Source organism: Papio anubis, chromosome 4 (assembly GCF_008728515.1).
Source record: "Papio anubis isolate 15944 chromosome 4, Panubis1.0, whole genome shotgun sequence".
NCBI classification, from domain to species: Eukaryota; Metazoa; Chordata; class Mammalia; order Primates; family Cercopithecidae; genus Papio; species Papio anubis.
The window spans coordinates 161,470,714-161,496,996 of NC_044979.1; the positions used below are offsets into that span (position 1 = coordinate 161,470,714).

Here is a 26,283-nt window from a genome sequence, read left to right on the forward strand (position 1 = left end):
CACAGGCGTTAGCTGAATGTTCGAGAGTTGGATGAATGGGGAAGACTTGTTATACACCTAGTGGTGGGTGGATTTCACTAGGCTGCAGCCTCCACACAGCTTTTCTTTGCTGCACTGCAGAGGCGCCATCTTCTCCGTCTTAATCTTCACTCAATTCAATCCTTTTATCTGTACCCTAAAAAAAAGACCCTTTGGACCCTCCCCAGCATCCTGTGCCCCCAGAGGAACTAACCCAGAGTCCCCAGAGGTGTTAGGGAACAGGTCGCGCCTTAGTAAGACAAACGCCTCCTTGGATGCACAGGACAGAGCCCGTGCCTCCCCACCATCCGCCACTGCCCTTTCCAGACGCACACCCTACTCTCCGCCTTATTTTCTCCCCGCCAAGGACTTTACAGCCCAGCAGAGAATTAAGCGTCAGAGGTGATCCGAGGGTGGGAAGCAGAGGGGCCCCAAGGCTCCGCCAGAGGCCCCGGCAGCGTCTCTGCCCCCTCCAGGGCGGACGCGCAGCCGGGGAGCCGGGCCGGAGTCTCGGTGGCGCACCGAGACTAACGCGGTTCGGCCCAGAGCGCCCGGGCCGGTGAGGGCGGGGTGTCGCGGCTTTTGTTCCCGGGGACCTTCTGCCTCTCAGGCAAAAGCTTAGGGTGCCAGCAAACTCCCGGGACGTCCAGGCTTGGCGAAGGTGCGGGGAGGCTATGGTTCTCCGACCCCTCCCATTTCTCGCAACTTACACAAAAGGGAGACGCGGAAATGCACAAAGTTTGCCTGCGGAAGACGGTGCGCGACCCCGGCGCCGGCTCGGGCTAGGGTCGCACCCAGGCGGCCGCCGCCAGCAGCCGCGAAAGAGGAGGTTCGAACAAGGAAGGGGGGTGGGGGTGAGAGGGGAAGGTGAAACGAGGCGGAGAACGCAGGGAAAAGCGAGGGCCCCCTAGCTTCCCGGGCTGTCCCGACTCCTCCTCCTCCCCAGGGCCCAAGAGAAAGGAAAGGGCAACGATTCAAGAGCTGAGGACTGGCTTCAGGGACGCTGCGTTTTCGGTTTTCCCACGTGCTCCTTCCCCCTTCCTCCCATCTGAATGTCTCTCGCCTCCCCCGGACCCCGCTTCCAAGGCAGGGACTGAGTCGGGGTCTGGGCTCAGGGTCGTCCCCTCCCCTTCTCGCCCCTGGCTGGCGCGGAACCAGGGAGCCCAGCGCCTCTCCCGCTCCCTCTCCGCGGGCCGGAGCGCGCGTCCCTGGGGCAGGGCTGGGCCGAAAGCGAGGATGCGCTGGACGTCCGCAAGCGGGGGCGGAGAGGAGAGGGGTCCCCTTGACGGACCCTCGGCTTCCCTGCATTAAAGACTTGCGTTAAGGTCTTTGGGGGGATTGGGTCCCCGCCATGCCCGCCTCCCCCCGCCTTCCGAGGCGCGGCACCCACCTCCAGCGCCCGAGCCGTCCAGGCGGCCAGCAGGAGCAGTGCCAAACCGGGCAGCATCGCGACCCTGCGCGGGGCACCGAGTGCGCTGCTGTGCGAGTGGGATCCGCCGCGTCCTTCCTCTGCCCGCGCCACCGCCGCCGTCTCCGGGGGCCCCCGCGCGCGCTGCTCCGAGTGCTCTCGCCTACCGCTGCCGAGGAAACTGACGGAGCAGGAGCGCGGCGGCGAGGCTCGGAGCCAGGCGAGTCAGCTGATCCGGCCCACCCCGCTCGGCACTCGAGAGAGACCCCTAGCGGCACCGCCGGGGAGCTGCGCCCGCTCGCGCCGGGAGGGGCCCGCGCGCCCCGCGCCCACAGGTGCAGCGCCCTAGGCGCCGCCTGCACCACACGCGCCCTCCTCAGCTCCCCGGCCGACGGCCCACCTGGGCTTCGGGAACAGTGGGAGGGAGAGTCTGGGGCCAGGAGAGGGACGGTGCAGGATCAGGGAAAGGTGAGTCCTAGGACGCTGGGGCTCTAGAAAAGTCGGGAGCGCTCCCGCTCGTCCCCGTGAGCTTGAATCATCCGACCTCGCCGGCCTCCCGGGGGTGTGGTATAAAGGACTGCTGCTAGGGTGCGTTTTTATCCGCATTTCGTTTTTTTCTCTCGGTTTGGAGAGGTGGGGCAGGCGTTTCTGGAAAAGAATGAGAACGAGTGAAGCTTAAAGGAAATAGGATTTTCTTTGCTTGTTGAGACAGCAAAAGCCACATTTTTTAACCCGCAACGTCAAAAGCAGCCACGAGCAACCTGGAATTTCTATCTTTAGAACGAACCAAAGGAGAAAGGCGCAGGACCTGGCAAAAAAGCGGGCAACCCATTTACTTCTTCTTGAAAGCAGAGGGTTCTGGGCTTGGGTTTTGTTTCTTTCTTATGTTTTTGTTTGTTTGGGTTTTGTTTTGTTCAAGGGGGCGGTCAGTGTGGATTTTGCGGGGGGCGGGGGTCTTTTTTTGTTGTTGTTAAGCAGGGATGTAACATCCGCCTGAGTTGGGGACGAAGGAAAAATTAGGAGAGATTATTCGTATTCGACCCCCGTAAATGAGGACTCCTGACCTCAAACTCTGCCCTTGTTCTTCGTTGTGTCTGTCCTAAATTATAGAAATGAACCTTCTGCCATGCCACTTTCTCCTGGATTAAACACAAACCGTCCACTGTCCAGTTAGTGTCTAGATAGTTTAGAATACTCTAGAACTGCCCATATGTATCCCCTGCTCTTGACCTGAAGTAGCATTAGTCACCAAGCCACACAGGGCTTGTGGGGAAGGACTGAAGCCAGGGAGTGCCCTGGCCCTTCCGAGGGCTGCACTGCAGCCTGCGTTCTCTCCCCTGCTCATTCCGCGACAAGGGTGCCTAGGCCCGGGAAGGATGGCTCAGCCAGTGGGGTATAGATTTCCTTCCTGGGACGTCATTTCTGTACCAGCTCCCCTAAATGTTGTCTCGTGGCTTTCCCTGCACTCGGCATTCAATCTTGACCCTTGGATTACTTTTGCCCCTGAATGTCCTTTGAACGTCCTCAACAAAAAAGGGCAAATATTTGTTGTCATGCAGTATTTGTTTGTATGCTTCATGTCCTTTACTTCCTACGAAAGCCAAAGAAGCTGTTACTATTATGATTCCTATTTATCTATTTATACATCAGGGAAGTGAAACTAATGAACTCCCAAATCTAACAGCAAGTAAATGACATGAAGTTGGGACAGCAGGGAAAAGCCTAAAGTGACAGGACAAACCCAGTTGTTCACTTTCTACACCACATAAAGCCACCACAATTCCCTATTTGTTCCAGGTCTGCATGAGCAAATAAGGCAAAAAAGAAGGCATCCGAATGCAAAGAGAAAGGTGGCCCAAAGCTACAAATTTTGCAGAGTCCATTGCAAAATGCAAATGTGAGACCTTTTGTTTCAAAATTAAGAATTTTAAGGCCGGGCCTGGTGTCTCATGCCTGTAATCCCAGCACTTTGGGAGGCCCAGGTGGGCAGATCACCTGAGGTCAGGAGTTCTAGACCAGCCTGGCCGACATGGTGAAACCCCCATCTCTACTAAAAATGCAAAAATTAGCCGAGCGTTGTTTCTCATGCCTGTAATCCCAGCTACTCCGGAGGCTGAGGCAGGAGAATCGCTTGAACCTGGGAGGCGGAGGTTGCAGTGAGCCAAGGTCATGCCATTGCACTTCAGCCTGGGCGATAGAGCGAGACTCTGTCTCAAAAAAAAAAAAAAAAAAAAAAAAAGAATTTTAAGATGTCGATGGCAGAGCCTTAAACCAAGCATGGGGCTCCTCCCACCGCAGGGCCTGTGAGACTTCCCAGGGTTGCATGCCTGTGAAGCCAGCCCTGGGAAGGAGGAGGCAGTTTTAGTTTAAGAGTAAGAGACTTTTTATTGAGCATGAAATTCAAAATTGTAGAGATGAGATCATAATCTATAAAAATTAAAGTTCTTAGATTTAGCAGTTTCTCTTTCCACTGTTGAGATTCACCACACTGACACATTCCCTGGTCAAGATGTTCCTAGGGGAAGATGATTTGCTGCTGATTGCGTCAGAATGATGGACATTGCCTGCATGTTCTCCAGTTCCTTCACTACTCAGAGATCCTGATGGCTTTTTGCTTCTCAGTCAGTACCTCTGTTCTGCATTTAATGCCATTTCCTGCCCTGAGGTATCTTCCAGATCCTCTAAGCACCAAATGCAGGAACATCCCTAGTTAGAATCCTGCTGAGTTGGGGAAGGAACCAACAGCCACTTGTCTGCTGGAATTCCTACAACAGCGTCCCCATCCTAGGTTTCAATGTCTCCATTTGTGAGATATTCACCGGCTCTCCAGACTGTGCATTCTATCTTCGGGCATTTCTGGTTACTCGAACGTTCTTACCCATTTAAAGCTCACATCCCCCGCCTTTAAACTCCCACTGAGATATCCTTGTATCCCCAGTGACCAAGCAGAATAATTCTTTTCCACACTTCAGATCTTTACACATTTGCCAGTGGTTTTCATGCTTCTTCCTCTAGAGTCTCCTCTTCACAAGGTAAAACAGGCACTTCCTTCAACAGTTGCATATTGGCATGTTTTCTGGTTCCCTCCACACCTTGGCCATTCTCTAGACGTGTTCTGGTTTGTCTGTGTCTTTTTACAGTACTCCACGTGTGCTCTGACTACTGCAGCATGGGAGATGCTGCCTACCACTCTGCCTGGAGCCTCATGTTGCATTTGACTGTTTTAGTAACCCCATCCCACTGCAGACTCCAATTGGTCCAGATATCCCAGTTCTATTTTATGCATAGTCTGCTGGGCCACATTTCTGTCGTCTTGTGTTTAGGCTGTTATCTGTGCCCCATAAATATCACCAAAAGCAATCGTTAAGTCTGAGCCAGATGAGCATGTTGGGCTGCCGGAACTTACCATAGACTGGGTGGATCAAACACCAGAAATGTATTTCCTCACATTTCAGGAGGCTAGAAGTCTGAAATCAAGGTTTTGGCTGGGTTGGTTACTTCTGAGGCCTCTCTCCTTGGCTTGCAGATAGCCATCTGCAAGTATTCTCCCTGTATTCTCACATGGTCTTCCCTTTGTGTTTTACTGTGTCCTAATCTCCTCTTCTTATAAGGACGCCAGATATTGGGTTAGGATCCATGCTAATGACCTCATTTAACCTTAATTACATGTTTGACCCTATCTCCAAATATGGTCACGTTTTTGAGGTAGTGTCGGGTTAGGACTTGAACATATGAATTTGGGGGTGGGGGTACATAACAAGTAAGGACTTGGATTTAGAGCAGCTAAGACTTATTCTATAATCCTGTCACTCATCTTTGGCCTTTATTTCCAATGAGCAATGGTTCTTTCATTTGCAGTTTGAAGATCATTCAACTCAACAGAAAAAAAAAAAAAAAAAAAGGAAAAGAAATGGAAGAGATCAGCTTTCTCTCTGTCCTGCGTGAGTATTGCGTGGTGATCCCCATGCAGCTGGCTTACCCCTCCCACAATCATCAGGCTCTGAAAAGAAAGAAAATGACCTTTTATACTTTCCTTTAGAAAATTTTGTCAAAGCTTAAACACTGACATTTGTTGACATTTAAAATCTGTATTAGTTTACTAAAGCTGCCATAACAAAATATCACAGACTGAGTGGCTTAAACCAAGAAATTTATTTTCTCACAGTTCCAGAAAAGTCTGAGATCAAGGTGCAGGTAGGATTGGAATCCTCAGAGGTCTCCTTGGCTTGCAGATGGCTGCACCCTTGCTAAGTCCCCACATGTTCTTTCCTCTGCACAAGTACCTCTGGTGTCTCTGTGTGTCCTAATCTCCTCCTCTTATAAGAATACCAGTCAGATTATATTAAGGCCCACCCCAGTGACCTTAATTTAATTAGCTCTTCAGAGGCCCTACCCAAATACAGTCATGTTCTAAGGTACCGGGGGTTAGGGCTTCAACATATGAATTTTAAGGGAACATAAGTCTATAACCAAACTCCTAAAATTCCCCTAAAATTATTCTCACATTTTAAGCTACTCTCATGTCCGTCCTTGGGAGTGGATTCGTTCTACTTTGTATTCATGTCCTTTTGAAATCAGAAAGCTTCCTAGGTAACTAGGATATTTCTTTAGCTGCTTCCTAGTTGAATATATGGATTATTTAGCCACTCCAGACTTCCGGTAGTGTTGGAAATTACCGTGCTTTCCATGAAGATGTGACCTTGCTGCGTATCATCTATGTTGGCAGACACAGTGATGTGTTTGAGAGTTCCACATGCCTCTTAACCTGTCTTTCCTCCCAAAACTGTATGCTGATTCCTCATCAAAGACCAGAATTAGATCCCGAATTGTATTCATTCTCATCTCTTTCTACCTTCTCCAAGACAGGACAGGGTTAACTTCTTTATCTTAACGTCAGCCTTCAATATCTGCAGAAGTCTAAACTGTAAATAACATTGAAGCTTTGCATAATAAAATTCTTTCCCCCAGTGGTGGGCAGTTTTTCACAAAGTAAGATTCTTTTACTCTTTTCTTTCTTTTTAATGAGTAGACATAAAGAAATGCTTAAATAAATATTTATCAACTAACATACCTACGTTTAACTACACATACCTAACAGACCTGAATATAGGCAGAGGATGTGACATTTTACTTACCCTTTTATTAAAGTTACTGCTTCATTTATTGGTCTTTACTTCACTAGTGCATCCATAAAATGTTTACATATTTTTTAAACAATAAAATAGTCTTAAAATTAGTCCTTCTCTGTAATAACTACATAAAACTGCTTTAGAGACAGCCTTCAGATCAACTAAATTATATTTTACAAATGGGCGTAGGTATTTCAGTAGTAACTCTATGGAACAACAGAATTCACTGTTAAAGCAGGGACCAATATTGGCAGCTGGCTTCCGTAACTTGTTTGAGGAATGTAGTAATTCCAAGGTTGCTGCAAGGACTAATGTACAAGAATATTCCTGTATTTTATGGAATAAAAAGGAAGAATAAGAGAGGAGAAAGAAGATAGTACCTACCAACCCCAGACGTAGGGAGTATGAAAATCCATCAAGTAGCCAGAAGATTTAATGGAGCCGTGTGGGTCTTACGTCAGTTCTTTTCCTGAGAGAACTTTGGATAATAGGACAACAATATGCTCTGGTGGGAAAGAACTCAGGCCTTGAGAAAGCCTGACCACTACAGTTTCTGAAAAATGCTGCTTTCATTAGGTGGTGTGGTGATGAATTGTAAAGGTACCCAGCACAGTGCCTGGTTTACCACAGAAATCAGTTCTTTTTTCTTGAGAGAACAGCAATTCACAATAGCTGTCACTTAAGTGACCAGCATAATCCTGGCTTTGAGCTTGTGCTGACTTTGCCAGGGGCTGCCAGTTAGCACAATGGCTGTCAACCCCATGTTATTTATTTGGGTTCCCTAAGTAACGTTTTGCTAATAAAAGCTCTAAATTTGTGAGTGATTTGCTCTTATTTATTTAATAAATAAATCAAAGTGGCATGATTTATTAATTTAATTAATTAATTGTTAGCAGTGGCACAGTGTCAGCTCACTGCAACCTCTACCTCCTGGACTCAAGTGATCCTCCACCTCAGCCTCCAGAGTAGCTGGGGCTACAGGTGCACACCAACATGTCCAGCTAATCTGTGTACTTTTTGTAGAGATGGGGTCTTGCCATGTTATCCAGGCTGGTCTTGAACTCCTGAACTCATGATCCACCCTCCCTGATCTCCTAAAATTTGGGGATTTTAGGCATGAGCCACCATGCCTGATTGATTTACTCTTATTTTAATTTAAATAAAAGCAACTCAGGGTTAGCATCATATCAGGCTACTCTCACTTCTAGTATCTCTCTTGAGTGTGGGAGTAAGGAATGGAGCTGCAGCTAGTTTGCTGAGAACTAGACAAAAGCCTGACCACTCCCTAGGGCGTGTGCCTAGGATGTGAAAGATAATGCCTCCTGTTTTCAGATGGCACAGTGCTTGGAAAGGCTGCTTGCCAGAGCTGTTGAAAGGATGCCACTGGGCTGGTCCTGCACAATGGAAGGCCACATCACATGCTCCAGGAGAGTCACTCCCCAGAGCGGCTGCAGGAAGCCACAGCTCTGTGGCCTGGGATCCTTGCCAACACTGAATACTAGTGATAGACATTGGAGTTGAGGGGATCTTATGCTTCAAGGCAGCTGGACCTCTTTTTCACTAGTCAAATCATACCTGGGGATTGTCTTTCATGTCCTGGAGACTTTGATGAGTAACTCGACTTTTAAAATCCAAGTGAAGGCTGTGGCCAGAGAAGCATGACCTGAACCTAAAATGAATGGGAACATTACAGTCTGACAAGCCTTGAGAATTCAGGTTCACATTGCCTAGTGAAACAACATCCTGAATGATGAAACAAACACACAAACCAACCAACAATTTGTGAGCTGGGATACCAAAACAGACACTCCTTTATCACCTAAGAGGGACTGTAAGGTTAAGGAAACAAAGTTACCTACAGGGTTAGGGTTCGGGGACTGGCTGGCATGACCAATTTCTCAATTTCTATGGCTCTAAACTCCCTAATAATAGGAACTATCAGACCCATCCTCTGATTTACAACCCAGACCACTACAACTCTGATTGGACTGAGGATCACCCTTACAAGCATTCTTTTCTGATAAGCAATTGCAGACCTGAAGCCAGTTTCAGCCAGTTTATGGAGGCTGTCCACAAACTGCCTTTGGGTCCTGTAGTCCACTTTTTGATGTAAAGAGCCAAATTCTACCTCATTTTAACACGAAAACCCTGCCCCAAAGTGTATATGGGATGTATGTCACATACGCGTTTACCCATTGCCCATGCACTCAGCTCCCCTCATAAATATGTATATCTTTTCCTCCAAACCTGCTGAATATGTATGACTCCATTGTGTGACATGGGCCCTGTGAGGCATGAAACCCAACTTGTCCTTCCCCTCTTTGAAGAGAGAGCACATTCGGCATATGCTGAAGACTATATCTTCCGGGTTTGCAAACTGATATTGCCAATAAAACAATTTTTATTATTTAGCCTTCTATTATTTAGCCATCGCGATGGTCTTTTTGATAAATTCACAAAGGCACCATCAACTTTGTCCCTGAGCAAACACCCAACTTCATCCCTCAAATAACATTTTTGTCCCATGTGTAATTTATTCAGTTAAAGTAAATATAACTGTTAGAAACAAAAGGGTTCAGTATTGGTGGATCAGTAAAAAATGTTTATATTCTCACTATAGGTGAGAATAAAAAAAAAGACTGGGACATTTGCTCCCATTAAGGAGCTAATGTTTATATGAGAAAAATATCTGGGCAAAAGAAAAAAAAAGCACAGTGAAAAAAAGTACATCGGTGAGTACAATTTAGCATACAGTATTTGTGCATATATATGTGAATTCATCAGAAGAAAATTAAGCATCGGGCATGGTGGCTTGTGCCTGTAATCCCAGCATTTTGGGAGACTGAGGCAGGAGGATCACTTGAGTCCAGGAGTTCAAGACCAGTTTGGGCAACAAAGTGAGACCCTGTCTCTACAAAAAATAAAATATATTTTTTAAAATTTAAAAATTTTGGCCCGGCGTGATGGCTCACACCTGTAATCTCTGCACTTTGGGAGGTTGAGGCAGGTGGGTTACTTAAGGTCAGGAATTTGAGACCAGCCTGGCCAACATGGTGAAACCCTGCCTCTACTAAAAGTACAAAAATTAGCTGGGCATGGTGGCAGGCACCTGTAATCCCAGCTACTCAGGAGGCTGAGGCACGAGAATCACTTGAACCCAGGAAGCAGAGGTTGCAGTGAGCCAAGATCATGCCACTGCATCCAGCCTGGCAACAGAGCAAGACTCCATCTGGAAAAAATAATAATAATAAAAAAAATTTTTTTAACAAGAAAATGAGAGTTACAGACCTGTAGCGTTGAAAGTGTGAATAAGGGACATTCAGAGGAGGTTTTTTGTTTTTGTTTTTGTTTTCAGGGTATTTGATAGCAACCATTAAGAAAGAAGAAAAAGAGGAAGTTCCAAGGAGAAACCATGTAAATACATCAAGAATGTTCATGCTGGGGGTGGTAAATGGGAGTTAGCTATAGGAAGAGATTTTGTTTTGTTTTGTTTTTGAGACTGAGTCTCGCTCTGTCACCTAGGCTGGAGTGCGGTGGTGTGATCTCAGCTCACTGCAACCTCCACCCTCCAGGTTCAAGTGATTCTCCTGCCTCAGCCTCCCGAGTAGCTGGGATTACAGGCATGCACTACCACGTCCAGCTAATTTTTGTATTTTTTAGTTAGAGACAGGGTTTCATCATGCTGGCCAGGCTGGTCTCGAACTCCTGACCTCAAGTGATCCGCCTGCCTCAGCCTCCCAAAGTGTTGGAATTACAGATGTGAGGCACCACGCCTGGCCAGGAAGAGGTCTTAATGTTAGAAGAGCTGAGGAATTTAGGTCAGATGGAATGGGCAGCAGTGGGCAACTACTCACTACAGATTTCCCGATCATGATCTGACATTTTAACAATTCTAGAAGTTTGTCCACGGGCAAAGCAGAGGGAGATTTGGAGGATGAAAAAGTTGAGATCAGGAAGAGAAGGAAGAAGAATGTGCCAGGGGTTCCAGGAATGACCATAGATAGGGTCTGTGAAAAGTTTGTGAAAAAATCACACAAGGACACCTTATTACTAATAAGGATGCCTAAAGATGACAGTGTGTCAAGCTGAGGACAGACGGGATCTCTGAACACTCATGAGTTATATTGGGTTAACACTGCATGTCACAAATGAAGAGGTGAAAGTGTAAGGGGAAGAGAAGGGAGGGTTTATACCCAGTTCTGTCTTACCTGGACACCTTTAGTGACAATGCTGAACTGCAAAGGAGAAAAAGTGATTTGAAAACTTTTTTTTTTTTTGAGACAGAGTCTCAGTCTCACTGTCTTGCCTAGGTTGCAGTGTAGTGGCGTGATCTTGGCTCACTGCAACCTCTGCCTCCAAAACTCAAGCTATGCTCCTGCCTCAGCCTCCTGAGTAGGGGTGGGATTGCAGGCGCACATACGCCTGGCTAGGTTTTTGTCTCTTTTTTTTTTTTTTTGTATTTTAGTAGATAGGGGTTTCACCATTGCCTAGGCTGGTCTTGAACTCCTGGCCTCAAGTGATCCACCTGCCTCAGCCTCCCAAAATGCTGTGATTGCAGACATGAGCCACTGCACCCAGCCTGAAATCTTTTTTTTTTTAATGAGGGAAATAATAAGTTTAATTTTCATTTTGTATGTAGAAATCAGAGGTACGTGCAATAGGAATTAACTTGAATATGATGTATAAAGTTTGAAGGAAAGGTGAGTGATAGATGAACATTGGTGATGTAACTCTAGAAGTTGTCTGTCATAACTGATGACTTATCCCCATCATATGTGCTGAAAACTACTCAGATGAAGTTAACAACTTGATATTACAAAATAAGCATATATGTTTTGTGTCTGTAAGAACCTGATAGTCATTTGGAGACTTACTTAGTACTTGAGGGATGAGCTATAGATAGCCCTGTGTATTAGGGTTTTCCAAACCAACAGAACCAATGGGATATATAGAGAGATATATAAAGACACTTCTTATAGGAATTGGCTCAGGAGATTATAAAGGCCAAGAAGTCCCAACATGTGCCCCCTGCAAGCTGAAGAACCAGGAAAGCCAGTGTAATTCTTGCATCTGAGGCTGAAGGGCTGAAGAGTGGCTGCTGGTATTGAAGGCTCAAGAACCTGGAGCTCTGAAGTCAAGGGCAGGAGCAGATGATGGATGTCCCAGCTTCAGAAGAGAGAGCAAATTTGCCTTCCTCTACCTTTTTTATGATTCCTATGCTCTGTTAATCGAATGATGCCCACTCACATCAGTGAGGATGGGTTTTGGTACCCAGTCTATTGATTCAAATGCTATTCTCTTCCAGAAATACTCTCACAGACTCGCCCAGAAACAATATTTTACCAGCTATCTGGGCATCCCTTAACCCAGGATGGGCTAAGGGACAAGTGGACACATAAAGTTAACCACCATACCCTGTAAATACGGTATGAGAAGGGATCGAGTCATATTTCATACCAAGTTTATTCTCCAATGCATAGATGCCTTGGAATAACACTTCTTATAAAATAATGAGTAACATTTTCTAGCACAAGTTCCAAACTATGTACCATGGAACCCTAGCTCGGTCGTATGTTGCTCGGTGTTGCATGCATACCCAAAAAGAGGTCTGTAATCAAGTAACTTTGAGAAATAGGAGGTTAAGTAAAATTAAACAAATATCTTCACTTTAAGATGCATATAATTTTTTAAGATGATAATCTGCATTTTGAATTTTAAAGAAGGTAGGTAGCTTCGGTATGTAGCATCATTCCCTCTCCCCATTTCTTTTTTCTTTTTCCTTTTTTTTAGACATAGTCTCACTCTGTTCCCCAGGCTGGAGTGCAGTGGCAAGATCTCTGCTCACTGCAGGCTCTGCCTCGAGGGTTCAAATGATTCTCATGCCTCAGCCTCCCGAGTAGCTGGGATTACAGGTGTGTGCCACCATACCCGGCTAATTTTATTTTTTATTTTTTATTTTTTATTTTTAGTAGAGACGCGGTTTCACCATGTTGGCCAGGCTGGTCTTGGACTCCTGACCTCAAGTGATCCACCCACCTTAGTCTCCCAAAGTGCTGGAATTACACGCACACACGACCACACCTAGCTAATTTTTGTATTTTAGAAGAGACGGGGTTTCACCATGCTGACTGATCTCGAACTCTTGGCCTCAAGTGTTCCACCCGCCTGGGTCTCCCAAAGTGCTGGGATTACAGGCATGAACCGCCGTGCCTGCCTGGCCCCCTCCCCATTTTTTGTTTTTGTTTGCTGCATCGACTCCTAGTGTTGCACAAAGCATGCTTTAGGGAACGTGGTTTGGAAGCATTCGAATTGAACCCTTGGATTTTTTTTAGACCCTTGTAGAAGTGAAGGTTTATAGTGTACATTTTTGTCAAAGCAGATGGGTTCTTTTCACTGCAAGTTGTTTTCACACATGACCTTGAAAATAAATTAATAAAGAAAAAAGGTAGAAATATTAGGCTGACAGACATTTTAAAGTAGGGCATAAGATGCCATAAAAAGCCTTTTGAAAGTTTAAAATAGGAGTTAAAGTGTGTGTTATATGGAAGATACCAGATTAGAGTCTTTGAATATTTATTATATAAATGTGCAGGTATATGACCAGCTTCTTCCCAGTTTGGGGGAGAAATGGGACGGCATTCAGTTCACATTTGAGAGTGCTTCTCTTTAAATTTTCATAAGTGGAAAGGAAGAAGATCACTAAGTTTACAAAGACAAGTCTCAGAATAGGACTCTCCTTCACTGTATTGCCTTTAATCATCTGGTGGGAGGGCCCTCAAGAAGTGGCCAGGACCGTATGAAGATTGGTGAAGAGTTTCAAGGAGGAGAATTGAAGGAGACAGCTATGGGATTAATTTTGAGAGATGCCTTTGCTGAAATGTCTCATAAAGTATACATGGAGAGCAAGGGCACGAGGAGATAGAGAACTCTCTGGGCCAAACAATAAATCAGAATTTCCATAGTTTTCCTCTGTTAGTCCTTATTGAAAAATTCGTCTACTGCTAATGGTGTCAAGTGGCCCTGGCAGCCCTCATTGTTGTACCAAAAAGCAAAACAAGGAAAAGGTTTAGGGAGCCAAGTCTAAAAGGAATATCATTTATGTTTCCCAACAATCAGTAAAAACAGATTCTGTTACCTAAACCTTGCAGAACCAAGGGTCCTAATACTCACTTTATTCTGGTGAGTTTGTCCGTCTAATAAAAGATACTGACAGGCCGGGTTCTTTTCTTAGATAAACAGTAAAATAACATGGCTATAAACAGAAAAAAATGGTGAGAACACAAATGTTGGTATATTAGGGCATTCTTGCATTGCTAAAAATAAATATCTGAGACTAGGTAATTTATAAAGAAAACAGGCTGGGTGCAGTGGCTCACGCCTGTAATCCCAGCACTTTGGAAGGTTGAGGTGGATGGACAACCTTAGGTCAAGAGTTCGAGACCAGCCTGGCCAACATGGCAAAACCTCATCTCTACCAAAAATACAAAAATTAGCTGGGTCTGGTGGCACACACCTGTAATCCTAGCTACTCAGGAGGCTGAGGCAGGAGAATCACTTGAGCCTGGGAGCAGAGATACTGCCACTGCACTCCAGCCTGGGCCACAGGATAAGACTCCATCTCAAGAAAAAAGAGAGAGATTTAATCAGCTTATGATTCTGCAGGCTTTGCAGGAAACCTGATGCTGGCATCTGCTTGGCTTCTGGTGAGGCCTCAGGAAGCTTACAATCATGATGGAAGGTGAAGGGGGAGTAGGGATGTCACATGACCAGAGCAGCAACAAGACAGAGCATGGTGCCACACACTTTTAAAAAGCCAGATCTCATGAGAAGTCACTCATCACAAGGACAGCAACAAACAGATGGTGCTAAACCATTCATGAGAAATCCACCCCCATGATCCTATCACCTCCTACCAGTCCCGCCTCCAATACGGGGGATTACAATTCAACATGAGATTTGGGTGGAGATAAATATACAAACTATATCATTCTGCCCCTGGCCTCTCTCAAATCTCATGTCCCTCTCTCATTTCAAAATATAATCATGCCTTCCCAACAGTCCCCAAAAATCTTGACTTGTTCTAGCATTAACTCAGAAGTCCAAAGTCCAAGTCCAAAGTCTCATCTGAGACTCAATCTCTTTCCATCTATGAGCCTGTAAAATCAAAACAAGTTATTTACTTCCAAGATATAATGGGAGAACCAGCATTGGGTAAATATTCCCATTCCAAAAGGGAGAAATCAGAGAAACCAAAAGAAAGGGGCTATAGTCTTCATGCAATTTCAAAACCCAGTAGGTCAGTCATTAAACCTTAAAGCTCCGAAATAATTTCCTTTGACTCCATGTCCCACATCCAGGGCACACTGGAGCACGGGGTGGGCTCCCAAGGCTATGGGCAGCTCTGCCTCTGTGGCTTTGCAGCTGGGTACAGCCCTCGTGGCTGCTCTCACAGATTGTTGAGTGCTATGACTTTTCTAGGCACAAGGTGTAAGCTGCTGGTAGATCTACCATCCTCAGGCCTAGAAGGCAGGGGCCCCCTTCTCACAGCTCTGCTAGGCCATGCCCCACTGGGGACTCTGTGTGGGGTCTCCAACACCATACTTCCCCTTGTCACTGCCCTAGTAGAGGTTGTCTTTGGAGTCTCTGCACCTGCAACAGGTTTCTGCCTGGGCACCCAGGCTTTCTTGTACAACCTCTGAAATCTAAGTTGAGGCTGCCAAGCATTCTTCAATCTTATATTCTGTGCACCTACATACATAACACTGTGTGGAAGCCTCCAAGTCTTATGGCTTGCATTCTCCAAAGCGGCAGCCCAAGCTGTACCTGGGTCCCTGTGAACCGCAGCTGGAGCTCGAGTGGCTGGGATATGGAGAGCAGTGTTCCAAGGCTGTGCAGGGCAGGGGGGCCTTGGGCCTAGCCCACAAAACCATTCTTTCTTCCTAGCCCTCTGGGTCTGTGAGGGAAGGGGCTGCTGCAAAGGTCTCTTAAATACCTTCAAGGCCTTTTCCCCATTTTCTTGGATATTACTATCTGGATTCTTTTTAGTTAGGCAAATACCTCTAGCAAGTGGTTTGCTCTGTAACCTGATTGGATTCTTCCCATGAAAATGGGCTTATCTTTTCGAACACATGGCCAGGCTGCAAATTTTCCAAACTTGTATGCTGTCCTTCCCTTATGAGTTCCAGCTTTAAGTCACTTCTTTGCTCCTATATCTGAGTTGGGCTGCTAGAAGCAGCCAGATCAATTCTTGAATGCTTTGCTGCTTAGAAATTTCTTCTGCCAGATACCCTAGGTCATCACTCACAAGTTCAAACTTACACAGATTCCTGGGGCCTGAAGACAATGTAGCCAAGTTCTTTGCTAAGGCATAGCGCATGTGATCTTTGCTCCAGTTCCCAATAAGTTTCTCATTTCCATCTGAGACTGTGGCAGGCCTGGACTTCACTGTGCATATTTCTGTCAGCTTTTGGTGACAACCATTTAACCAGTCTCTAAGAAATTCCACACTTTCCCTCATCTTCCTGTCTTCTGAGCTCTCATTCTTCCAACCTCTGCCCAGTTCCAAAATCACTTCCATATTTTCAGATATCTTTATAGTGATGCCCCCATTTCTCAGTACCAATTTTCTGTGTTAGGTCGTTCCTGCATTGCTATAAAGACATACCTGAGATTTGTAAATTGGTAAAGAAAAGAGGACTATTTCCCCCACACTTCTGTAAGCTTTACATGAAGCACAGTGCTGGCATCTATTTGGCTTCTGGTGAAGCTTCAGGGAGCTTTCAATCATGGTAGAATGCAAAGGGGAAGCAGGCACGGCACATGGTGAACGCATGTGATGAGCAGGAGAGAGAGAGCAGTTGGGGGTGTTGCCCCACACTTTTAATGAGACCAGATCTCATGTGAACTCAGAGGGAGATCTCACTTATCACCAAGGGAGTGGCCCAAGCCATTCATGAGGGATCCACCTGCATGATTCAGACACCTCCCACCAGCTTCCACCTCTAACACTGGGATTACACCTCAACATGAGATTTCGACAGGGGCAAATATCCAAACTATACCACTTGGTTTTCAGGTCATTCCAGAGCACTAGCTCTACCCTGGCTTAAATCCTGAAAGATATCAAATTTATGCTAGTTTTTGACCAACATAAGAAAACAGGTCAAAGATTTGCTTAGTCGATTGTACCATTTCTGCCTTAACTACTTGGGAGCTACTGGGAATTTCTATTTTTAAAATCAGGTTGTATCAAGATTGTTTGGTGCTTTTTTTTTTTTCTTTTTCTTTTTTTTTTTTTGTTTGAGACAGAGTCTTGCTCTGTTGGCCAGGCTGGAGTGCAGTGGCGTGATCTCTGCTCACTGCAAACTCCACCTCCCGGGTTCACGCCATTCTCCCGCCTCAGCCTCCTCAGTAGCTGGGACTACAGGCGCCTGCCACCATGCCCGGCTAATTTTTTGTGTTTTTAGTAGAGACGGGGTTTCACCGTGTTAGCCAGGATGGTCTTAATCTCCTGCCCTCGTGATCCACCCGCCTTGGCCTCCCAAAGTGCTGGGATTACAGGTGTGAGTCACTGCGCCCAGTCCTGTTTGGTGCTTTTTGACCAAAATCTCTAAATAACTCCAAAAGCCATAAACAGACTATAGCTAGAAAAAAGCAGACAAAGATATTAGAAACCAAGCTTGAGTAACTCAAGTCTTTAATGCTGTCTTACTAGTCTCAGTAATTCAACACCTAGGAAACATCCACAGAAGACATTTTATCAATCAAAACAAAGAAGCTCGGGCAAGCACTGCGATGTGTGCTCACTCATAGGTAGACTTGTTTTTGAAATTAGTTTTCAGTGATGTTCATTCAGTGTAAGATTTAGTCTCCATAAACTGAAGCACAGCACAACTTGAAGCTTTACTGGACCCTTGGGAGTGAGAAGCAGTTCTGTAAGGTGTCTGTGATTAAGTAGCAGTTTCATCCTGATTTTTCAAGCTCAGAGCTCTCTACACTTTCACATGCTTGAAGACAAGATGTTGAACAATTGGCCCAGAGAAGTTTTTCCTCTCATTTATGTAATCTTCTGGTAAGGAAGGAAGGATGTGACTTAACATGATTCTCCTTCAATCTGAACATGCCAGTGTACCTTCTTTCCCATCCCATTTAATATATACTCTGTGCCTGTTTTTGTTGTTGTTGTTTGTTTTTTGAGACACTCTGGTCTCACTCTGTTGCTCAGGCTGGAGTACAGTGGCATAATCATGGCTCACTGCAGCCTCAACCTCCAGGGCTCAAGCAATCCTCTTACCTTGGTCTTCTGAGTAGCTGGGACTACAGGTGGGTACCACCATGCCCAGCTAATTCCTTCAAATTTTTCATAGAGATTGGGTCTTACTTTGTTGCCCAGGCTGATCTCAAACTCCTGGGCTCAAGTCTCCCAAAGTGCAGGGATTGCAGGAGTGAGTCACTGTGTCTGGCCTCCGGGACTATCTGAAGTCTCTTTTTCACAACTCCTGTTTTTCACAGCTCCTGTTAGTTGAGGAAAAAACATCTGGAATTACAGTGTTTACAACTGAAAGGGATGAAGTAGTCATTTAGGCCACGTCTTTAATTTGTTGAGGATTTACTGGAGAGCCAGATAAATGAAGTCCCTTGCATACGGTCATTTGAATATTTATTGGCAAAGCTTGGCCTTTGTCCCCCTGACTTCTCATTTCATCTTGTGGTGCTTCCAGGATATGGCCACTTTGCTAGACCTGAGTCATAAAAACAATGGGGTGCTAAGACCAGCCATACTATATGAAGTGGTGACAGTTTCCTCATCTAAAGTTGGGTTATCTTTGTAGAATCTTAGAGTTGGAACCCAAATCAGAAATCAACTGTTTGATCCTCCCACCAAGGCAGGTGTCTCTCTTGCAATATTCTTGAGACAATCATCTGGTTTCTGCCTCCTTACTTTCTATTATCAGGAGCCAGCTTCAGGAAATATAACATTTCACTAGAATTTGTGTGTTGTTACATATAGCTAAAATTTACCTTCTCTTCATTTCCGTCCTTATATCCCAACACTGTCCCATGGAGTAACACCAAATGCAAAGACAAACTGTGCTTTCGGCCACAGGACACTCCTTTAGAAGTGTTAAAATACTTATCCAGTATTTCCTCAAGCTTCTTTTGTTTTTTCTCAAAGCTAAATATCTGAGTTGTCTAAACTGTGCCTTATAGGTTACAGTTGCTGGATCCTTTGTGATGCTGAACTTTGGATATATTCCTTTTGGCAAATGACTGTATCCTATTTATCCACTAATTCGACAGATATTTAATAAGCACCTACTAAGTTGACGGAGATTTTAAAAATACAAACACGTGAATAAGAAAATATCCAAAGTGGTATATAACAATACAGGCTGTGGAGAAAAGTTAAGCAGAGCAAGGGGAGGTGGAAAATTTGTGTATGGTTAGGAGCTTGGTGTCCTGCTATTCTGTTAATACTCACAGTGATCAGGAAAGGCCTCACTGATGTAGTGAGCTTTGAGCAAACATGTAAAGGAAATGAAGGAGGAAGACTTGCCACTGTCTGGGGAGAGAGGATTTGGGCATAGAGAATAGCTCCTGAGGCAGAAATAAGTCTGATGTGTTTGGAGAACAGCAAGGTGGCCCTTGAGGCTCCAGTGGAGGGCGTGAGTGGGAGAGTGGGAGGAAGTGAGGTCAGGGAGGTTGTTACGGGCTGAGTGGTGTCTCCCTGGAATTCATGTGTTGAAGCCATAAGCCCCAGAACCTCAGCACATGACTGTGTTTCGACATAGTGTCTTTAAAGACCTAAAATGAGGTCATTAGGGTGGGCCGTAATCCAATATGACTGATTTTCTCACAAGAAGAGGAAATTAGGACACAGATGGGCACAGAGGGAAGACCATGTGATGACACAGGGAGAAGAGAGCCATCTATAGCGATAAGCCAAGCGGAGAAGCCCCCAGAGAAGCCAATCCTGTTGACACCTTCATCTCAGGCTTCCAGCCTCCAGAATTGTGAGAAAATAAATTTCTGTTGGTTAAGTCACCCAATCTGTGGTACTTTATTATGGCTGCCCTAGAAAGCTAACACAGAGGGGAAAAGGGCCAGATAGTGTAAGACCTTGAAAACCATTTTCAGTTCTTTGAGCAGAAGGGGAGCCGGTGAGGGTTTCTGAGCAGATGAAGGTGATGATTTGGCTCATATTTTAAAAGCATCACTCTAGCTTCTGTACTGAAAGCAGTCTATGGGGAGGCAAGGACAGAAGGAAGAAAACCAGGAGGAGGCTGTTGCAGAAATGTACATGAGGGTGGAAGGCGGTGAGGAGAGGGAAGTTTTGGAATATATTCTGAAGTTAGAGCCAAAAGGATTTTCTGATGAACTGGAATTGTGATGTGTGAGAGAGAAAGGAGTCAAAGATGACCCAAGGCTTTTGGCCACAGCAACTTGGAGAATGGAGTTAACATTCATCGAGATGGAAAGGACTGTCGGAGCAGTGGGCTTTTTTTTTTTCCTTCTTCAGCTTTTAAGTTAAGGGGTACATGTGCAGAATGTGCAGGTTTGTTACATAGGTAAACGTGTGCCATGGTGGTTTGCTGCACAGATCATCCCATCACGTAGGTATTAAGCCCTGCATCCATTAGCTATTCTTCCTGATGGAGCAATGGGTTTTAAGGGGGAGGACCAAGAGTTCAGTATGGACACATTAAGATTAAGATGCCTACTCATCTTTGAGTTTGAAATGCCAGCTAGGCTGTTGGATGTATGAATTTAGAATTCAGAGGAGTGGTCAGGGTAAAGATACAGATGGTACTGAGTGAGATCACTTAGGGTGAAATGAGGACAAAAAGGAGGATTTGGAAGCTGGGGACGGTGGCTCATGCCTGCAATTCCAGCACTTTGGGAAGCTGAGGTGAGTGGATCACTTGAGGCCAGGAGTTCAAGACCAGCCTGGCCAGTATGGCAAAACCCTGCTTCTACCAAAAATAGAAAAATTTGCCAGGTGTGGTGGCAGGTGCTGTAATCTCAGCTACTCAGGAGGTTGAGGCATGAGAATGGCTTGAACCTGGGAGACAGAGGGTGCAGTGAGCTGAGATGGCGCCACTACACTCCTGTCTGGGCCACAGAATGAGACCCAGTCCCCCTGAACTCCCCACAAGTAAAGGATTTGGGATGAAGCCCTACTGTACTTGGAAATGTTGAGGTTGTTAAGATGAGCAGGAACCAGAGAAGCAAGCAGAGGAGGGGCAGCAAGTGGAGTAGGAAGAGAAAGAGGGTGGTTTCCAAGAAGCCAAGTCGAGAATGTGTTTCATGAGGACAGAATGACTACTGGGTTAATGCTGCAGATACTGTGTGTTTAATAAGATAAGGACTGCGTTGTATTTAGTGATAGAGAAGTCACTGGTGACATTGACAAGAGCCAGTTCAGAATGGTGGGGACAGAAGTATGATTTGAGTGGGCTCAAGAGAGAGTAGAGGAAAGAACTTTGAGTCAGCAATGATTAAAATATTCTTTTGGAGGACTTTTGCTATGAAGGGAGCAAAAAGCTGAAGGTAGCTAAAGGGAAATACGAAGAGAAAGTAATTTTATTATTATTTTTTGAGACAGAGCTTACCCAGGTTGGAGTGCAGTGGTGGGATCACAGCTCACTGCAGGCTCAACCTCCTTCACTCAAGTGATCCTTCTATTTCAGCCTTCTGAGTAGCTGGAACTACAGGCACATGCACCACACCCAGCTAATTTTTTTATGAGCTTGAGCCCAGGAGTTTGATACCACTCTGGGCAACATAGTGAAACGCCATCTGTACAAAAAAATACAAAAATTAGTGCTTGCTTCAGCAGCACCTATACTAAAATTGGAACAATACAGAGAAGTTTAGCACAGCCCCTGTGCAAGGATGACACGCACATTCATAAAACGTTTCATATATTTGTAGAAGCACATAGAAAAAAAACACCAAAAATTAGCCAGATGTGGTGGCGTGTGCCTATGGTCCCAGCTACTTGGGAGGCTGAGGTGGGAGAATCACCTGAACCTAGGAGGTTGAGGTTGCAGTGAGCCGTGATTGCACCACTGCACTCCAGCTTGGGAATGGAGTATCGCCCATGCTGGTCTTGAGTCTCTGGGCTCAAGCGATCCTCCTGCCTCAGCCTCCCAAAGTGCTTGGATTACAGGTATGAACTGCCATACCTAGCAAAGAGGCTTTTTAAAAAATTGAATATGTGACAATATATTTGTATGCAGAGGAGAATGATTCTGTAACAAAGGAAAATGAACAAAGCAGGAGAGGGAACAATTGTTGGAACAATGCCCTAGAGTGTAAGAGAGAATGGCACACAGAATACAAGTGCAGGGGTTGGTCTTAGATGGCACTAACATCTCTAGCTATGTTGCCTTGTAGACAGCCACATGTAGCTATTTAAGTGTAAATTAATTTAAAATCAAGACAATCAAAATTTTTTCTGGGCGTGCTAGGTGGCCCATGCCTGTAATCCCAGTACTTTGGAAGGTCGAGGTGGGTAGATCACCTGATGTCAGGAGGTTGAGATCAGCCTGGCCAACATGGCAAAACCCCATCTCTACTAAAAATACAAAAATTAGGCTGGGTGCGGTGACTCACGCCTGTAATCCCAGCACTCTGGGAGGCCGAGATAGGCGGATCACGAGGTCAGGAGATCGAGACCATCCTGGCTAACACGGTGAAACCCCGTCTCTACTAAAAAATACAAAAAACTAGCCGGACGTGGTGGCAAGTGCCTGTAGTCCAGCTACTCGGGAGGCTGAGGCAGGAGAATGGCGCAAACCCGGGAGGCGGAGCTTGCAGTGAGCTGAGATCCAGTCACTGCACTCCAGCCTGGGCAACAGAGCGAGACTCCGTCTCAAAAAAAAAAAAGATACAAAAATTACCTGGGTGTGTTGGCACACGCCTGTAGTCCCAGCTACTCGGGAGGCTGAGGCAGGAGAATCGCTTGAACCCAGGAGTCAGAGGTTGCAGTGAGCTGAGATCGTGCCACTGCACTCCAGCCTGGATGACAGAGCAAGACTCCATCTCAAAAATAATAATAATAATAATAATAAGTTGTGCTAGCCATATTTCAAGTGTTCAATAGCCACATATGGCTAGTGACTATAGTACTAGACAGCACCAACAAATAATATTTTGGTCATTACAGAAAGATCTGCTGGGCAGGCCTGAGCTGAGAAATGAGTGAAGGCAGACATATGTATGAGCACCTATGCAGAGAGGTGAGTAGATGTGGTGGGGGGAGCTTGTGGAAAGTCTTTCCTGATTTCTTCTGTGTCTCACTTAAGGCTACTCAGGAGAAGTACCTGGAGCTTTGAGGAAAAGGTGCAGACTATATCTCTAGGAGATAAAGAGAGTGAAGGGACACGGGGAAAACGGCAGGATTGCAGGACAACTTTTAAGATCCACTTCAGGCCAGCACAGTGGCTCACACCTCTCATCCCTTTTTTAAAAACTTTGAGACAGGGTCTTGTGCTATAACCCAGACTGGAGTGTGGTGGAGCAATCTCGGCTCACTGCAGCCTCAACCTCCTTGACTCAAGTGATCCTCCCATATCAGCTCCACTACACCCGACTAATTTTTGTATATTTTGTAGAGACAGGGTTTCAGCATGTTGCCCAGACTTGTTGCAAACTCCTAGACTTAAGCAATCTGCCAGCCTCGGCCTCCCAAAGTGCTGGGCATAAGGCACCACACCTGGCCACACCTGTAATCCCAACACTTTGGGAGACTGAGGTACGGGAATCACTTGAGGCCAGTTCAAGATCATCCTGGACAACGTGGTGAGACCCCATCTCAACAAAAAAGAATTTTAAAAGTTAGTCAGGTGTGGCCAGGTGTGGTGGCTCATGCCTGTAATCCCAGCACTCTGGGAGGCTGACGCGGGCAGATCACAAGGTCAGGAGATCGAGACCATCCTGGCTAACATGGTGAAACCCCATCTCTACTGAAAATACAAAAAATCAACCGGACGTGGTGGTGGTAATCCCAGCTACTCAGGACGCTGAGGCAGGAGAATGGCGTGAACCCAGGAGGCGGAGCTTGCAGTAAGCTGAGATCGCGCCACTGTACTGCAGCCTGGGCGACAGAGCGAGACTCCGTCTCAAAAAAAAAGTCACGTATGGTGGTTGTATTAGTCTGTTTTCATGCTGTTGTTAAAAGACATACCCAAGACTGGGCAATTTACGAATAAAGAGGTTTAATTAACGTACAGTTCCATGTGCCTGGGGAGGCCTTACAATCCTGGTGGAAGGCAAGGAGGAGCAGGTCACATCTTACGTGGATGGCAGCAGGCAAAGAGAGAGCTTGTGCAGAGAAACTCCCATTTTTATTTTTAAGCTATCAGAGCTCATGAGACTTACTCATTATCATGAGAACAGCACGGGAAAGATCCACCCCCATAATTTAATCATCTCCCTCTGGGTCCCTCCACAATGTATGTGAATTATGGAAGCTGCAAGATGAGATTTGGGTGGGGACACAGAGCCAACCCAGATCTGTGGTGCTCAGCTGTAGTGCTACCTACTTGGGGGGCTGAGGCCAGAGGAGCCCTGGAACCCAGGAATTTGAGGTTGCAGTGAGCTATGGTGGACTATTGCACTCCAGAGCCAGCCCCTGTCTCTAAAAATAATTTTTAAAATATCCACTTTAGGTTAGTGATCTCTAATTTAGGGAGACCAGTCAGCATGCTGTGGAGTTTTTTCCAACTTACATTCACTGGCATGAATGCACTGTTAGAGTAGACAGAAAGCTGGGGCTCGTCCAATGAGTGGTTCTCTGTCCCGGCTGCATGTTAGAATCACCTGGGTGAGTTATTTAAAAAAAAAAAAAAACAAAAAAATCAGAAGCCTCATCCTTGTAGCCGAAGGATCTGATTGAACATTCTGAAAATGGGGCCTGAGTAACAAACACTCATTTAAAGCTCCCAAGGTGATTCTAACACAGATTTTTTTTTTTTTTTTTTTTTTTGAGACAGGGCTTCACTCTGTTGCTCAGACTGGAGTGCAGTGACGCCATCTTGGCTCACCACAACCTCTGCCTTCCAGGCTCGAGCAATTTTCCTGCCTCAGTCTCCCGAGTGGCTGGGATTACAGGCGCATGCCACTACCACCTGGCTAGTTTTTTTTTTTTTTTTTTTTTTGGTATTTTTAGTAGAGATGGGGTTTCACAGTGTTGGCCAGGCTGGTCTTAAACTCCTGACCTCAAATGATCCACCCGCCTCGACCTCCCAAAGTGCTGGGATTACAGGCCAGATACGTGTTTAAGAACCACTGAGTTAGAGTAAGAATGTGGAGGAAATGGGCGGAGAAGAGATGAAGGATGGGGAACTGTGTTACTGATGGACATGGGTTCCACAGGTGCAAAGAAAGGCACTTGGGGTTTGTGCAGGGATGGGGGACGGGATCAGATTGAGAAGTGTTCAAGGCTGATGAGTGATGAGAGATGGGCTGGGAATTTAGGGCTTCTTGGGTGACAAATACAAACTGGGTAGAGGGCACATGGCGATCTGCCCTGCTGGTCTAAATCAGCACAATCAACATAAATGTAGTAAAAACCATACAGATAATTTTAAATCTTTTATTGACCTTACTAGAAAAGAAACAAGTAAACTTAGTTTAATAGTATGTTTTGTTATCTAATGTATGCAAAATATTATTTCTTTTGTTGTTGTTGTTTTTGCAAATTTCTTAAAAAAAAAATAATAGAGACAGGGTCTTGCTATGTGGACCAGGCTGGTCTCAAACTCCTAGCCTCAAGCAATCCTCCCACCTCAGCCTCCCAAAGTGTTGGGACTACACGAATGAGCCACCACACCTAGCCCCAAATATCATTTCAACATAAAATCAGTATAAACATTACTGAGATATTTGACATCCTTATTTTTTTATAGTTAGTCTTCCAAGTTTGGTGTGCATTTTACACTTCAAGCACATCCCAGTTCAGAGCTGACACATTTCAAGTGCTCAATAACCATATGTGCGGTGGACTATGCAGGTCTAAGTGGTGGTGATGAGGTTGCAAAAGTTGGATGATTTCTACAGAACATTCCTTTCAGAATACAAACGTACTATAATATATTCAATCTTAAGGTAGCTGTATGTGATTATATAGAAATATGTTCTTATTTAACCCAATATAGCTTTTCCAGAAAAGTGTCATGAAAGTCTTAGTCCTATGCTCTGCTAAAGTCCGAAAATTCCATGTCGGCCACACTTATCTAATAGAGATTGGTCTGGCATGAATTTCCTGGTGAACCTGTGTGAGCATCAGCTTCCAGAGGTGTCTGTTTCTTTTTTCTGTGTATTCTCGTGCCAGTCTTTTAACACTCCAGTCTGCCTCCTTGCTTTCATCTGTGTGGAGGTGATCTTTTCTTATTTTCTGACAGTTGAAGTTACTCACTCTAGGGGAGAAAGGACGATGGGAAAGCCAGCAACCACTTGCCATGTAAGTGGTAGCAAAGCTGGATTTGATTTATTAGACCTGATATTAGGATTCCAGATTATTGTAAGCAAGAAATGGCTTATATTCTTTGTGGAGGATCACGTGACAAGGGATTGGCCACTCTACCGTGGAAATGACTCGAAACTAAGTTGCCAAAGAGGGGGTGGTTGGAGGGCAGTGTCTAGATAAAAGGGCACCAACAAAGATGAAGGAAAGGATGTTATGGAGAGAGAAGCAACAGAGAAGAGTGCCCTCAGACATGC

The 26,283-nt window shown here is 45.5% G+C and overlaps 1 protein-coding gene, 1 long non-coding RNA gene and 1 other non-coding gene across 8 annotated transcripts in view; 2 read left to right on the forward strand and 1 right to left on the reverse strand.

The window, feature by feature from the left end:
- The window catches only part of APP (amyloid beta precursor protein), a 285,398-nt gene extending 283,635 nt beyond the window's left edge, over positions 1 to 1,763 (reverse strand). For all 6 annotated transcript variants that reach the window (XM_017956499.2, XM_017956498.2, XM_009202408.3 and 3 more), the window contains exon 1: positions 1,409 to 1,763. In XM_017956499.2, the coding sequence (XP_017811988.1) occupies positions 1,409 to 1,465 (57 nt within the window). In that variant the 5' untranslated portion in view covers positions 1,466 to 1,763. The remainder of the gene's footprint in view (positions 1 to 1,408) is intronic.
- A 50-nt stretch (positions 1,764 to 1,813) lies between these two features.
- Positions 1,814 to 23,069, forward strand: LOC116274578. Its single transcript, XR_004183354.1, has 3 exons — positions 1,814 to 1,894; positions 5,285 to 5,367; positions 22,727 to 23,069. It is a non-coding gene; the product is annotated as an uncharacterized LOC116274578 (long non-coding RNA).
- On the forward strand, positions 21,379 to 21,485 carry LOC116274688. The gene has a single exon (XR_004183472.1). It is a non-coding gene; the product is annotated as a U6 spliceosomal RNA (small nuclear RNA).
- Positions 23,070 to 26,283: the final 3,214 nt, after the last annotated feature.